Consider the following 14,270-nt stretch of genomic DNA (forward strand, 5'->3'; position numbering starts at 1 on the left):
TTTTTCAACTGATATTTTCAGCCCTATCTGATTCTACCTCGAAAAAAAAACGAAATAATATATTCACTAACATAAAAATCTCTCTTTTTTTTCACACCAAGTGTATTGCTTGAGAATAAATAACAAGAAATCACCAACTCCAGACCACCTCTCTCGATTCAAGCCCGCCCTAATCGTGTCCTACTTAGTCCTAGACCCATCACTAGTGAACAAATCTAGCAACAAGCTTAACTCCTTTTTCGCTTGCTCAAGATTAATTGGCATTGCAATAAAAGTTTAATCTTAAGAGGTAGACATCATGGGATGGCTGTTTTGTCCAGGGCCGAAAATATCGATCGAAAAATCAATTTTTTGCCGATATTTATCGTTTTTTCAGCCTACCGATTTCGAAACACTCGAAATATCGGCCTTGAAAATTAAATTAATTTTAAACCGATATAAAGATATATATCGGCGATATATTCCGACATATATCGTTTGACTTGGTTGGACAGTTTGACTTTTGATCGATTTTGTTGACTGTTGACCGATATATCCCAATATATATCATTATATATCGGCGATATTTCCGATATATCCCAATTTTTTGATTTTTTTTAATATTATCACCAAAATGGGCAAAAACAATATATCGATTTGATTTTTCAATTTTTCCAAAATATATTGGTTTTGGGAGGGTCCGAAATATCTTCAAATCCCGAAACTTTCATCCTTGGTTTTGTCAACTGGAAAAAGCAAAAGTGCAAAACACAACACATATGAGCCCATTTCTCTAGCGGTATCGAAGTCGCTAGAAACTTGCTGTCTTTTATATATGGTTTTTATACAAGAAATTGGGCTACAGAGCTGCTTCAAAAATATAATTAGTTTTAAAGACCTGGAAATATTATTTTTGAGTTTTAATACCATTTTGGACTTTTTGCATTACTAAAAGTCGTTATTTTTTAAAATGTTTTCGAAATTGGAGTTACGACTTGAGACCGCCCGCGAAACCTTTTTTTTCAAACTTTTCCGTCTTCTCTTTTTTACCCTTTAACCATTTTTGATAGAAACAAAAAGAAAAAAAACTACTTCACAGTTTGTTTAATTCATATTCTTCACTTAAATTCCATCTTTTTATTTCTAATTTATTTCTTCCACAATCTCAGTGTTCATAAATTCTGTCAATACTCCAATATTAATAAGGTCAGACTCTTTTCTCATTTTAAAATGCATCATATTGTTATTTCACTCATATTTCATATAAGTGCATATTGTGTTGAAATGAAATTGTTTTGAATTGTTAATTCACTCATATTTCATACAGACATAATAATAATGTTTTTTTTTCATGCAGTTGAAATGGAAAATACTGATACACATACAATTCAAAAGGATAATCATGTTTTTGCTGTGATATCATATCTGTATGATACACTTGCTATTCGTATTGGGTTGGATTCTACAGTTAGCGCACTAAAGCGCAACATATATGATAAATGGAGAGATGTTACCCCATTGGCTTGTAAGCTTTATTTTATTAGTGATGAGAAAAAGTCTTCAATTGATACTGATTCAGGGTTACAATCATTAGCTTTATTTCTTTGTGCAAAAGGAATTTACTCCTTTAAGATTTTTGTTGGTTTGGATGACTCAATTCAAAATTTGATTTGTGATGAGGTTGAGAATTGTAGCATGTTATTTGCACCAACTCCGGAAGTATGCAGGCCTTTGAAATCTAGTTTGTGGGCAACATTGATTACTGGGGTTGGACAAAAGTTTTCTAGTGGTGTGGTTGAATTTAGGAATATTTTATTGAAATATTGCAATGAGAATGGATTTGTTTACATGCTGAAAAAGAATAATCCTTATTTAGGGACGACAGTTTGTGGTAACTATATGGAGATGGGGTGTACTTGGAGAATTCGTGCAACTGCGAGGTTTAAGATTACCCAATTATTTGAAATTACTAAAATGGAACCTAATCATACATGTGGTGCTAGTTTTAAGGATTCATTGAATCCTAGGATGACGAGTCAACTTGTGAAGAGTGTTGTTATTGACCATGTGAAGGACAACCCGCTGTTGAAACCTAAAGACATAATAAAAGAATTCAAAAGAGATTATGGATTGGATTTGACTTATTATTATGCGTACACAGGTAAAGAATTGGCTATGAAGGAGGTATATGGAGATGATGCTTTTTCTTATACATTGTTGGAATGGTATACTGATGCTTTACAGAGAACCAACCTTGGTAGTCATATTCAGTTGGAGTTGGACAAGAATACACGCCAGTTTGTGAGACTTTTTATATCATTTGAGGCATGTATTCATGGGTTTAATTATTGCCGTCCTATGGTCTGCTTGGATGGCACTTTTTTGAAGGCGAAATACAAGGGTTGTTTGTTATCTGCAACATCAAAAAATGCTGATCAAGGTATGTTCAAAATTCATTTTATAGATGTTTTAGTTAAATAGTATGTAATTTTGCTTTAATATTTGAGCATCAAATTATTTACTTTTTTTTTGGTGTTGTTACTTAAATGATTGCTCTAAGTATTCCAATTCTTAACTTAGGGATATTTCCATTGGCCTTTGCAATAGTAGTTTCAGAGGATGACACAAATTGGGAGTGGTTTTTAGAGAATTTGAAGAAGGTTGTTTCACCTCAAAGGAGAATGACATTTTTTTTTTTTGATAGGCATCATGGGTTGGTTACATATATACCAAAGGTTTTTCCTGACTCATACCATAGTTTCTGCCTTTGGCATCTAAAGAAGAATGTAGTATCAAAAGTCTCAAGCATGGATACAAGGCGTTCCTACATTGAGAAGTTGTTTACAGATTGTGCTTATGCTGCAACTCATGATGAATTCGTGAAAGCCATAGAGGTTTTGAGACTTGTTAGCCGTGGAGTTTATAATTATTTGAATGATGATGTGCCTTTTGAGAATTGGGCTAATGCATATTTTCCAGGAAATAGGTACTTATATCTATTATTGTAATTCTGTTTTTTATACTACTTAATCATGTTAAGTATTGCTATTTGGATACATTTTAATATTCTACTATTTGATTTTGTTTCTTATTTTTTTTTAATTATCTAATTTAATTATTTATTGGTAAAATTTTCTTTTTGAATAAGGTACGGAGAGATGTGTTCGAATATTGCTGAATGTTTCAATTCTTGGATAGCTGCTGAACGATACATGCCGGTTACATCAATGGTTGATAAAATTCGTATTAAGATTATGGATATGATGTCTAAGCATCGGGAAAAATGTAGGGGATGGAGTTCTAAGCTATGTCCTAAAATGGAGAAGGTGTTGGCTCAGAACATTACTGTAGGTCGGACATGGAAAGTGACAAAATCATCTGATTTTGTGTTTGAAGTTCACTCTGAGCGGTCTCACTGTGTTGATTTGAGTTGTTTTAGGTGCACTTGTAGACGTTGGCTTATTCAAAGGTTTCCTTGTGCGCATGATTTACAATGCATTTTGCGGATTGGTGAAGATGTTTATAAGTTCTGTGATTCATATTTTTTAGTGAATGCATTTCGTGAGTCGTACTCACATGCCATTGAGCCAGTTCCTGATTATGAGAAGCCGCTAGAGGTGAATAAATGTGTTCATATTTTGCCCCCTGAAACTAGGAGAACTCCAGGTCGTAGAAGGAACAAAAGAATAGAGAGTAAGGGTGTGAAAATTAGGAAGTTTCACAAGTGCAGTAGGTGCAATCAAAAGGTTTATCATAATCGTGCTACTTGTCCTGTAGAAATATCTTAGTCAATTTATTAACAGTTATGTATTATTTGTTCTATTTCTTTCAATATGGGATTTGTTATATCAATTTATTATTTGTTTCTTGTTTATGTTCATATACTTTAAGAAAATTGCAAGAGTTGTCAAATTTTGGTTACTCTTGACGATGTTAACTTTAAATTACGAATTATTTGCACCAAGACCTGCACAGTGAATTTTAAAATGCAGTGCAAATATTGTAATTTTAGTCCGCATTGGAATCACTAAGCATGATCAGGCAACATTGATTCTCCGCATACCAATATCTCGCTGCAGTTCTGCACAATGTTTTCCTTCAAATGCATTCTCGAAGAGCCTTTAATTTGTCTTGTTGAAAGGAGACACTCGACTCAACAAAGCAAATGATTTCTTGCATTACCCCACTAATCTATATTACAATCTCAAGTACTTCTGTTAATGCTATAGTTATCCTTATTTAGGTGTTGTGAATTCTGACTTCTGTATTTCTACTGATCTGCAAATATTATATTTTTAGACATCGTCACATCCATTATGAGAATATATACATATATAATCAGAATCTTTACAGACCCCTTTGTTCATTAATCAGATTCAAAGCAAATGGATACATTTAGTTCTCTCTCATACACAGAGAACCATTAGCATAATGCTTGAAAATAGTTTCATATTCTATTTATAGTAATGATGTCACCATTTAAAGATTTATATAGAGTTTTGACATTGTACTGAAAAAACAAACATTTGATATTATGTTCTTCTCCTTGTAATTATTTTATGTTTTTTTTTTAAATCTTAGAAATAACAAGATTTGGTTTGATACATAGCGTCATGCATGTGGTTAGTTGATCAAAGGATAAAGTGTTTGTGATTTGTTTTGGATGCTAAATGTGTGGGATTAGCAATATGTTGGTAGCTTATAGATTATTCAAGAATGCCAATCAACAATTATCTTTTAATTGCAAAGAAATGCAGCAGATCATATATAAACAATGACAAAGTCCGCGACAGATCAAAATGATTCCCTAGTATAACAACAAAGTGTGTGTTTGTCAGAAGCATCGATGTAGGAATCAAATTTCTAGTGGAACAATTTACAGTAATTCCAAACTTTCAAGTTCACATACATTATAAACTAAACTTGAAATCCAAAATCGAAACACTCAGTTTCAAGTGATTCATTCTTCCTTTCCAATCACCGCATTTTATTCAGGCTTTAAGCTCCAACTTCTTTTCTTGTCAAACAAGATCTTGTATGTCAACTTTGCACAAGCTTTTTGAATTTTTTCTCCACAATTGCTTGATGTGAATAAGAAGGCATTGTTTTTTTTATACGACCATTGCATGAACTTGCATACATAAATTGCACAGTCCACCCTGAAATCATAATTGATATTAGAGTCCTCATAATGAGTCAATAATTTACATAAACTTTCAAAGTATTGGGACTATGGGCATACGATGATTCTTGTTGGGGGCAGTCCATAACTTGAATCGGCGAATCAATAGGCCACAATTTTTTGCCTTCTTTACTGCGATGTTTGTTAACCAACTCGGTCACTTTATTTCTCTGTAAATTCAATCATTTAGTTAGACTAGGGAAGAATAACAATCAAGAAATTGGGTCAGGGAGCCTCTTTTAGAAAAGTTTACAAATAATCAATTATAACCACCTATTTTGCATTTTTAAATGCATATTGCACAAATATAAACCACCAGTATTAAAATACTAATGCATTTTAAAATGTATATGCGTAATGATATGCATTTTTCACAAAATGCATTTTATTATTTAGTAGTTTCGACCAACTATTATGAAATGCAATGAGTTGGTTTAGGGTTTAGTGTCTAGAGGTTTTAGGTTTAGGGTTTAGGGTTTAGTGTCTAGAGGCTTAGGGTTTAGTGTCTAGAGGTTTAGGGTTTAGGCTTAGGGTCTAGTTTATAGGGGTTTAGGATTCGGTGTCTTAAGGTTTAGGGTTTATGCACTTAGGGTTTAGTGTCTATATGTTTTTAGGGTTCAGGCTTAGGGTCTAGTTTATTGGGGTTTAAAGTTTATTATTAGGGTCTAATTTACAGTGATTTAGGGTTTAGTGTGTAGAGGTTTAGGGTTTAGGCTTAGGGTCTAGTGTCGACAAGTTTAATTTGTGATACACTATATGCAATTTAAAATGCAAAGTCATTGTCAGCAATCTAGCTAAGGCAACAAAAATGAAATATGCAGAATGCAAGCCCCCTTATACATAAGGTGCCAGAACCAACACAGGTTTAAAGTACACCAAAAAAGAAATCCGTCATTGATGCTCCTATTTTGACTTTTACATTGTAAAGATGCTAACCTTCAATGTTCCAAAAAACAAGCATGCAGCACACACATCTAGAAGCAATTTGTTACCTCTATGACAAGATTTTACCGATTAACAAATTACTGATAGGACAGATCTTGTGCACCGAATGACTCGCCATGTTTCTTAATAATCCGCATTGCCTCAAGTAGAATATCTTGTTATGCAGAATATAACTCAACTTTGCTCATCTGTTTAAGATTGCATCCAAGGGTCAGCTCTGCATATGAAGTTTCTATTCCAGAAAGGAAACAGTAAGGCACCTCCTTCCCCAAGAAAATCTTTGAATTCGATTTTAGCATGGACTTTATCTCATCCGTGATCTGGGGAACCTTTTCCAAACTATCAAACCTTAGAGGAATTTTGGTTACCATAGCACGCCATTCGGCTCGAGATTTGTTCACAATGACCTAACTAGAAAATAATGAATTTGGAACTATGACAGGAAATTTTTCAGCATTCAATAATGATGTAGTAGTAAGACCCATTTCTACCACTTAACCTTCTATCGATCCAGCTTTTATGGTATCACCCAGAGAAAAGGGTTTTGAAAACTGCATGGACAACCCACTTAGCACATTGCCTAGGATGTCTCTAGCAGAAAAAGCAGTGGCAACTCCTCTAAAACCACCAACAGTCAAAATAGATTACACTGCCACACCACATGCCTCAGCTAAAGCCATCAATCCCAATGTAAATAGGCCCACAGATGAGAGTTTGTCAAGAGCTAGCATCTTTTCTCGATCAAGTGCTACTATACTCTGAGTAGATAAAGCACGACTAAATACGTTTGTTTTCCACCGATGGAGAAACCAGACAAATGCAATGATCACTGCTCCCCTCCAAGTTTGTCCAATGTACTGAGATGCAACAGTGGTTGGAGCAATCATCATGCCTATCTGCGAGAATGCCATGAAAGTCACAAGATATCGAATAAGATCTTCCATGGCACCCCAAAAGCTTTTTTCATAAGGAATTTGTTTTTGAAATAAATTCCCATATAATAATGTAGCAGCAGGTCCTTGCATTGAATACTTATGAAATTTCCTCAAAACCCTCAGCATAACCAACCAAACCAACATGCATAACAACATTTTTCAAATAAGGATTAGCAGCAAGCATATGTTGAACATGAGGACTAATCACATCCAACGCTTCCTTAGCCTTCTGTCCTGTATAATCCGCCGCGTCAACAATAGTCCCCCAAACTTTCTTCAAACTATCCACCCCATCACTTCCACTCGTAGCAGAGCTACTAACATTCAATGCCTTCACCACAGAACCATCCCCTTTCTTACCGAAAAATGTGGAATAAGCTCGATAGCTAGACACCCCATGTACACAACTAGGATAACCAAAAGCCCCAAAGCACAACGACTTCAATAACCCATTCTTTTCTACTTCTTCTCTATCATACCCATTGATATGGGCAGTTGTTATATTGCTAAAACTAGCTGAAAAAGTAGTTGGGTATCTTTGATTTGCTCTTAAAGTTGGTATATGATTAGTTAAGTTCTTGTAATAAGAAGAAGTATATGACCTTATAAACCTCATTTCACATCAACTAAAAACTAATTTGAATGAACTCCTATAACACAGGTTGCTATGGAACTCCTATATACAATTTTTTGAAAAAAAAATGTTCTCCTATATACAAGGGGCTAAAAACATTTTTCTAGTGTGCCTTAAACTAACAATGAAAGCCTAATGAAACAGGCAAAGAGCCAAGCCAAACACTGATATGGGCTACTACCTGTTGGACAGTTAAACTCTAAGTATGTTTTGAGCTAAAAAACAAAATTTTTGAAATGCAAGTATTTGTGATGCATATAAAATCAAAGTCATACCATTGTTTCAGCATCTCTTATGTACTTGTTTGATCCACTTCTTGGCTTCATTGAATTGAAAAGGAGCCATTCCCAAGTATCCCAATCCAGTCTGAGTAGTGTCTAATGGTAGCCCTCTTTCGACTTAATGGTTTTCGGTGTGTTCATTGGAAAGAAACAGAATTCGACGTCATCATCAACTTCTTCCAAAACATCTTCTAGCAAGATCTTCACATATTTTTCGTTCCCTTGAGCTACGATCGTCTGTGAAAAAGAAATTATATTTACTGTATAAGAAAATGATTAACTCGGTTAATATATCATTTGGGATTTTTGAGAACCTTTATCTTACACATTGCTCCAAAGAATTTGTTCTTGCATTGTTTGTGCCATTTTCTCTCAAATAGGAGGTGAACCAGTCAATTATCTTATAAACCAAAAAAGTAATATGTTAATAAACGTGTGCAAATATTTTAAATTTTGATGTTATGTAAATTAGTTTTTAGAATAGATATTAAAATTCATTCACAAATATTACCTCGTCACTGATGAATCGATTAAACATTAGATCTTCAAGTAGGAATCCTTTAATGGTTAGATCATTGCTTGTCCATGCACTTGTGCTGCCAAATCAAATTTTGATAAAAAAAAATCAAAAGTAGAATTATAACAAAGGGATTTAGATTAACCAAAAAATCAGATGGCAATTACCTTTTAGTAGCTTGATTGAAGAAAGTTTTCACTACTAACTCTTAGTCGCCATTTAGATACCTCCACAACGGGCTTTTACATACGTCTTTCAATTTTTCTTTTGATATATCTAGTACTGGTGTTTCATAATGATCAGCATCGATTATTCCTTTCCCTTTTCCATACTCGGTTCTTGATTTTTTAGATTCCAAGCCAGAGTAAACATTGTCTGTGTGTTGTCGCTTTGTCGCTCTCTTAGACAATCTTATTTTCTCTTTCTCGATCAGATCATCACCCAAAAGGACTTTATCCATGTCTTCTCTTATGCTTAAATCATTTTCTGACTCCTTTAATTTTTTTTTCAACTCCATATTTTCTGTTTGTGTCAATATGAGTTGTTCCAGCAACACATGCTTCTCAAACTCCAGTTTTCCAATCGCAACCCTTAGTCGATATAACTCTCCACCTTCATTGTCTTCAATTGTTGCCTCTCCTATCAGCTTTTTCTCTTCGTCATTTAAGGCAAGTATACATTTTTCTGAAACATGCAAATATTTGTATAATCAACATTATTCAATATAAAAACAAAATTGTATTTTGGTTACAATCACTAATCAATATACTAGCATAGTTAAGCCAAATATATATTATATTACAAATTTGTTTACCTTGTTATTTGGCAAGTTCAGTAGCATCTCCTTGGATATTGCTTTAGTCATTTCTGTTAAGTTCCATCTTGCAACACGTGGATAGGTGATTGCATCTATTTGTAGTGGCTGAATTACTGATGTGTGCTCACACACCCAATACTACAGTGAGAAAAAAATATTAAAAACAAATTAACAAGTAACCTAGGTATTATAGCTAGATTATTGAGATATAAAATTACTTACCAGAAGCTGCAAAAGACATCCTGTAACCTTTGTAGGCTTGGAGCGATGGCTTCTTATTCTGCTAATTAAATCATGCTGGATTACAGAAGGCCAACAGATGCCCTTAATGGTATCAAAATCATCAACGTGTTGGATAAATGAGCTTGCTAATGTCCCTGCAACACTTGGGAAGAAGATGGTTGCAGCCATGTACATTATAACTAGTTTTACAAAATCTCCCAATGCATACATATCGCGTCTAATTAATGATTTCTTTATTGCATCCACCACAACAGATTTCTGTAAGACTCATTCCCCCTCAAAATTCCTCAAATAGAAATCACTCTTTGATAGTTTCTTATGTACCATTTTTCCTTCTAGTGGGAGCCCAAACGTTAATGCAATATCTTTCTCTGATAGTTTCAAGAGTTTATCACCAATTCTGAAGGCACCTTCCTAGCTCATAAGAGTATGTTACTATAACAGAGATTATGCTGCTTGTTGTTTTGGTCACGATAGAGTCCCTATCGAATCTTTTTTCGTAGAACAACATGAAGAAACTCCCAAAAGGTGTACCTCTAAATAAGTACAAGTGGTGCTCATTGATTTTGTCCCGGATCCCATTGATTAAGTCGTATAGTCCCTTGAGATTGCATCGATATTCCCCAAATGAGCTACTTTCCGTATCTTCTTCAACTGGTTTTGAAATCTCCTTCTGAACTTTATGTTTTGGATCATCTTCAAAATCTGAGTCAGAGTTTTCCCCATCTGCACTGCTAAAATGAAATACAAAATGAATTTGCATTTTGAAATGTATGAGCAATGAAGTGATTTTACATTTTTAAATGTTGCCAGAGATTTCACATTTCAAAAAGTTGGCATACGCATTCCTAAAACAAATTGAAACCTTTATTTACTAATTACAATGTAAGTAATGCTTGTAAATTATTCAGTTCTTTTTTTTTTTCACAATGACAGTTAATGCTAACCAATCAAATAAAAGCTTTATAAGGAAAGTGAGTGAAACATCTACGTTTTTTGAAAATATTTTCGAAAATATGAATTCTGATTTTGGAAATAAATGAGAAATTAATGGAAGATGCTAATTGCTATACGTTGAATTCAATAATTAATAAATTTCTATATATGATAATATTAATATTTGTTAAAATTGGAAACAAATTTATTTCATACCTTTGATCACGATTCGCAATTGACATCTTCTTCATTTTTGATCTCTCACAAACTTAATTTTCTCGAGAATTTAGTTTCCTAAATTGAGTAACTTTTCATATCTAAATTTTTTGATTCAGTTTCCTTTTTTGTGTAAAAATCAAATTTTTGTTTTGCATCCCACTACTGGGTAGATAGTCGGTTCTGCTGGTTTATAAGTGAGGATATTTTCGTCTATTCATGGTAAAGTTGGGTAACAGTGTCCGTTCCATATTCTGGTCAAATTGGGGTATTAAATTCTAAAAAAATTTAAGAAGAGTCTTAGGACTACTAAGTATTTATAAGGGTTATTTAGTTTTTGGCCCCACTTTATATATGGATATTAGCGTTTGGCTCTCCTAAGTTGGTTTATTCGTTTTTGGCCCCAGTTCCGTTAGTTGACTGGGTCAGCTTTAACTGCTCTGTAGTATATTTTCAAAATAGCAATTTTACCCTTCACGTGAGTTGCACGCGAATCTTGTAAATACTAGTTTCGTAAAATTTCGATTTTGAAATTCAATACAAATTTCGAAACATAAAGTTAGTCAAGTGGGGCGACATGATTTTAATCGGAACATCCAACGCCAACCCCCTCAAAGTTTCCCAGAGCAAATTCTTTGGAATTGGATTGGTGAGATCGCGCGCTTGCAATGATGCATTTCTCATTCTCTCATTTTTCCCTCGGTCTAAAGTCTTCTCTCTTTACATTTTCCCCAAATCTGAAGCCCTAGTTACATTCTTACACCCAATCTAATGGCTACTGCTCTTCCAAGAGCTATACCCAATCTAATGTCGGTCGTCCACTACTCCCTAGTTTACAGAATCCCCCAACTATACCTTCATTATCTTTTGCTACATCAAATTACCCATCTTTCTGATGAAATTCTATAATTATGCTTAGTAAGGCTTCTTATGATTACTCTCATGAATGCAAGAAATGGAGATGCTTGACATCCACAGGTAGGTTCGTACGTTTGAGGCGAGAATATCAGACTCCATGGCTGTTCTTCTTTGTTGCTATAAAAGATGGTTACTGTTCTGGACAAATTCATGCATTTGACACATCTCTTGATCAATGGCATAAGATCAACTGTGATATTTTAAAGGGGGTTCAGTTCTCTATTGCTACCATTGGGGAAGATGTTTATGTTGTTGGAGGTTGTTCTAGCTTGAAAGCAGTTAAGATGGCAATACAATGGATTTTGCACTATAGCTGAAGTGAACCTTGGTTAACTATCAGCATGCCGATTCGCGAATAGGATTTGTTCCATGTTTCGGGAAGCCGCTTTTGAAGGTGAAGGGGACTACTGATGAACTTTGGGAGGGTTGACAAGACCTCTTTTAAAACACACAGATGGGTATTAGTGTTTAATTTAACCCCGTAGCTAGATTATGGCTTAAAGTTGCACCAATGAAGTCAACAAGAACTTCATCTATTCTTGGAGTGCTTGAGATCACTTATTGGGGGTCTCTTTGGCAAGATTTTGAAAAGATTTGGTGAGATTTGAGAGATAAACAAGATTTGGTTCAAGAGTAGCAGTAGTTGTTGGATGGAATTTAAGTGAACGAACAAGATTACACCACTCCTATTTCTTTTAGCCTTTAGTAATTTACTTAATCAGTTCAATAAAAAAAAATAAAAGATAAATTAATGAAAAACAAAGTCTCGTGTGTCACGTGTGAGGGGTATTTAGGCCATTTTAAAATTATGATGAGCAAAACACACTGAACAGTTAAAGTTGACCCAGTCAACTAACAGAACTCGAGCCAAAAACGAATAAACCAACTTAGGAGAGCCAAACGCTAATATCTATATATAAAGTAGAGCCAAAAGCTAAATAACCCTATTTATAACTAACTCTTCTTGACTTTATATAAGAATTATTGCTTCACCCCGGCCCCCTCTCTTTGACTAACTCTTCTTGATAGAAGCCATTACAGCTCTCCTGCGGCTAAAAGCAGTGCTTTGTTTCCCTTTCAACCAGGTTTTGCTTACAAAAGTTTCAGGCTAGTTTGTCTAAGAGATCTAGAGTGTCCTTTCTAGTGTTATCTGTTGTTGCTATGTCCTCATTCCGGTAAGGAAGGGGGTTGGGTTTGCTAGGTAGAATAGATCGGTTCTTGTTGGTTCTTTTTCATCCAGTTTTCTCTGTTTTCTTTTTATCTTTTTCAGTCTCCTTCCCCCCTCACCTCCTTGTTCTAGTAATCCACCAGGCTTTTTCTCCCCCCCATCAGCCCTTAAGTATAGGTGGTACATAGGAGTTTAAGTGTCCTCCTTTGTATTATGGCCGCCACTGACGAGCTGATGGAAAGCTCGCCCAAGCAAGAGGATCCAAATAAGGAAAGGAAGAACAGTTACAAGAAGAGATGAAAAATCTGTTTAGCACCAAAGAAAAGAAGAGGATTCAGATAGCGTGTAAAAACACAAAGGAGAGCCACCAAGACAACAAAACCATGATGGGAAAGTGGTATGGTGGTGGAAAAACTATCTCAATCCAAGAGATGGCGGATGACCTGCACCAAAGTTGGCAAACAGTGGGAACTACGAAATTGGAGATGATATCCAAAGGGTATTACAAACTAGATTTTGACAAAGAGGAAGAGTTTGAACATGTCATGAACAATGGACCTTGGGTGGTTCAAGGATTTATATTTTCGGTGAAGAAAGAGGTCACAATAGAGTCGGTTACCAATTCACCGAGTTTCGATTGGGTGGACTTCTGGGTTCAAATATCTGGACTACCAAGTGAAAGGATCAACGAAGAAAATATCAGGTTAGTGGGAGCAAGCATGGGTACAGTGAAGCAGGTCGATATGACTTGTAGATCTGAATTTAAATATCCGGTGGCTAGAGTCAGAGTAAGCTTGGATATAAAGGAAAGACTGCTGAAAGGTATGGATCTATGCACTAAGGAGGGGGAAGTGTTTCAAGTCTCATTCAAATATGAAAAGCTTGAAATTTTCTGTTATTTCTGCGGATGCATAGGACATGATATACATTTCTGATAGAGCAAAGATATGGCATGGAGATGCGCAAACTTGGAAGTTCAACTCGAGATATCAAAAATAATTTCTCCTTTATGCTTAGAGCAACGGTGTTCTACAATGGGGTGGCCAATGCCGACCCAACAAGCATCTTGATCTCTGGATCCCCACAGAAACCCAGGCCAGATCAGATCCCAGCTCGAAATAGAAATACACCGGTGAGACGTCCTTGGTTTAACAGAGGTACCCTAACATCATCCCCCAAGTTTCTGCCGGAAAAGAGGGTGGTAGACGCTAGTAGAGGAGGCACAGATGAGATGGATGTCAGAGAGACAGGAGTCAGAACGGAAAGATCAGAGACAGTGCAAAGGGTGTCAGTGACCGTTGGAGACGCAAGGTCAGAGGCTTTATCAAATTCGAAAAGCGTAGATGGGGGCCCAGTCACCAGTGAAATAAGCCAAGATGGATCAGGGCTCGAGAAGAGAGATGGCAACAGGGAGCCGGATAGTGGGCCTGAACCAGGGCCCGAGATAGAAGCCCATAACTGGATGATTGTTAGTTGGGCCCCTGAATATAACCAGATGG

General features: G+C 35.4%; 1 protein-coding gene and 1 pseudogene across 1 annotated transcript; one reads left to right on the forward strand and one right to left on the reverse strand.

Moving 5' to 3' along the window:
- The first annotated feature begins 1,341 nt into the window (after positions 1-1,341).
- LOC147505337 (uncharacterized) lies at positions 1,342-3,767 on the forward strand. The gene is made up of 4 exons (XM_086605518.1): positions 1,342-2,419; positions 2,560-2,639; positions 2,760-2,965; positions 3,128-3,767. The coding sequence occupies exons 1-4, from the start codon at positions 1,342-1,344 to the stop codon at positions 3,765-3,767; spliced, it is 2,004 nt and encodes a 667-aa protein (XP_086461644.1).
- Positions 3,768-6,168: 2,401 nt separating this feature from the next.
- On the reverse strand, positions 6,169-7,657 carry LOC147505338 (mechanosensitive ion channel protein 1, mitochondrial pseudogene; annotated as a pseudogene).
- Positions 7,658-14,270: the final 6,613 nt, after the last annotated feature.

This window comes from Coptis chinensis, chromosome 4 (genome assembly GCF_015680905.1).
Source record: "Coptis chinensis isolate HL-2020 chromosome 4, ASM1568090v1, whole genome shotgun sequence".
Classification (NCBI taxonomy): Eukaryota; Viridiplantae; Streptophyta; class Magnoliopsida; order Ranunculales; family Ranunculaceae; genus Coptis; species Coptis chinensis.

What these genes read in the sequence shown, in the direction of transcription:
- LOC147505337 (XM_086605518.1), top strand. Translation starts at nt 1,342, where the DNA reads ATGGAAAATACTGATACACATACAATTCAAAAGGATAATCATGTTTTT. An exon ending in ATCAAAAAATGCTGATCAAG is followed by an intron (nt 2,420 to 2,559) that starts GTATGTTCAAAA and finishes TTCTTAACTTAG; the next exon opens with GGATATTTCCATTGGCCTTT. An exon ending in TTTTAGAGAATTTGAAGAAG is followed by an intron (nt 2,640 to 2,759) that starts GTTGTTTCACCT and finishes TGGCATCTAAAG; the next exon opens with AAGAATGTAGTATCAAAAGT.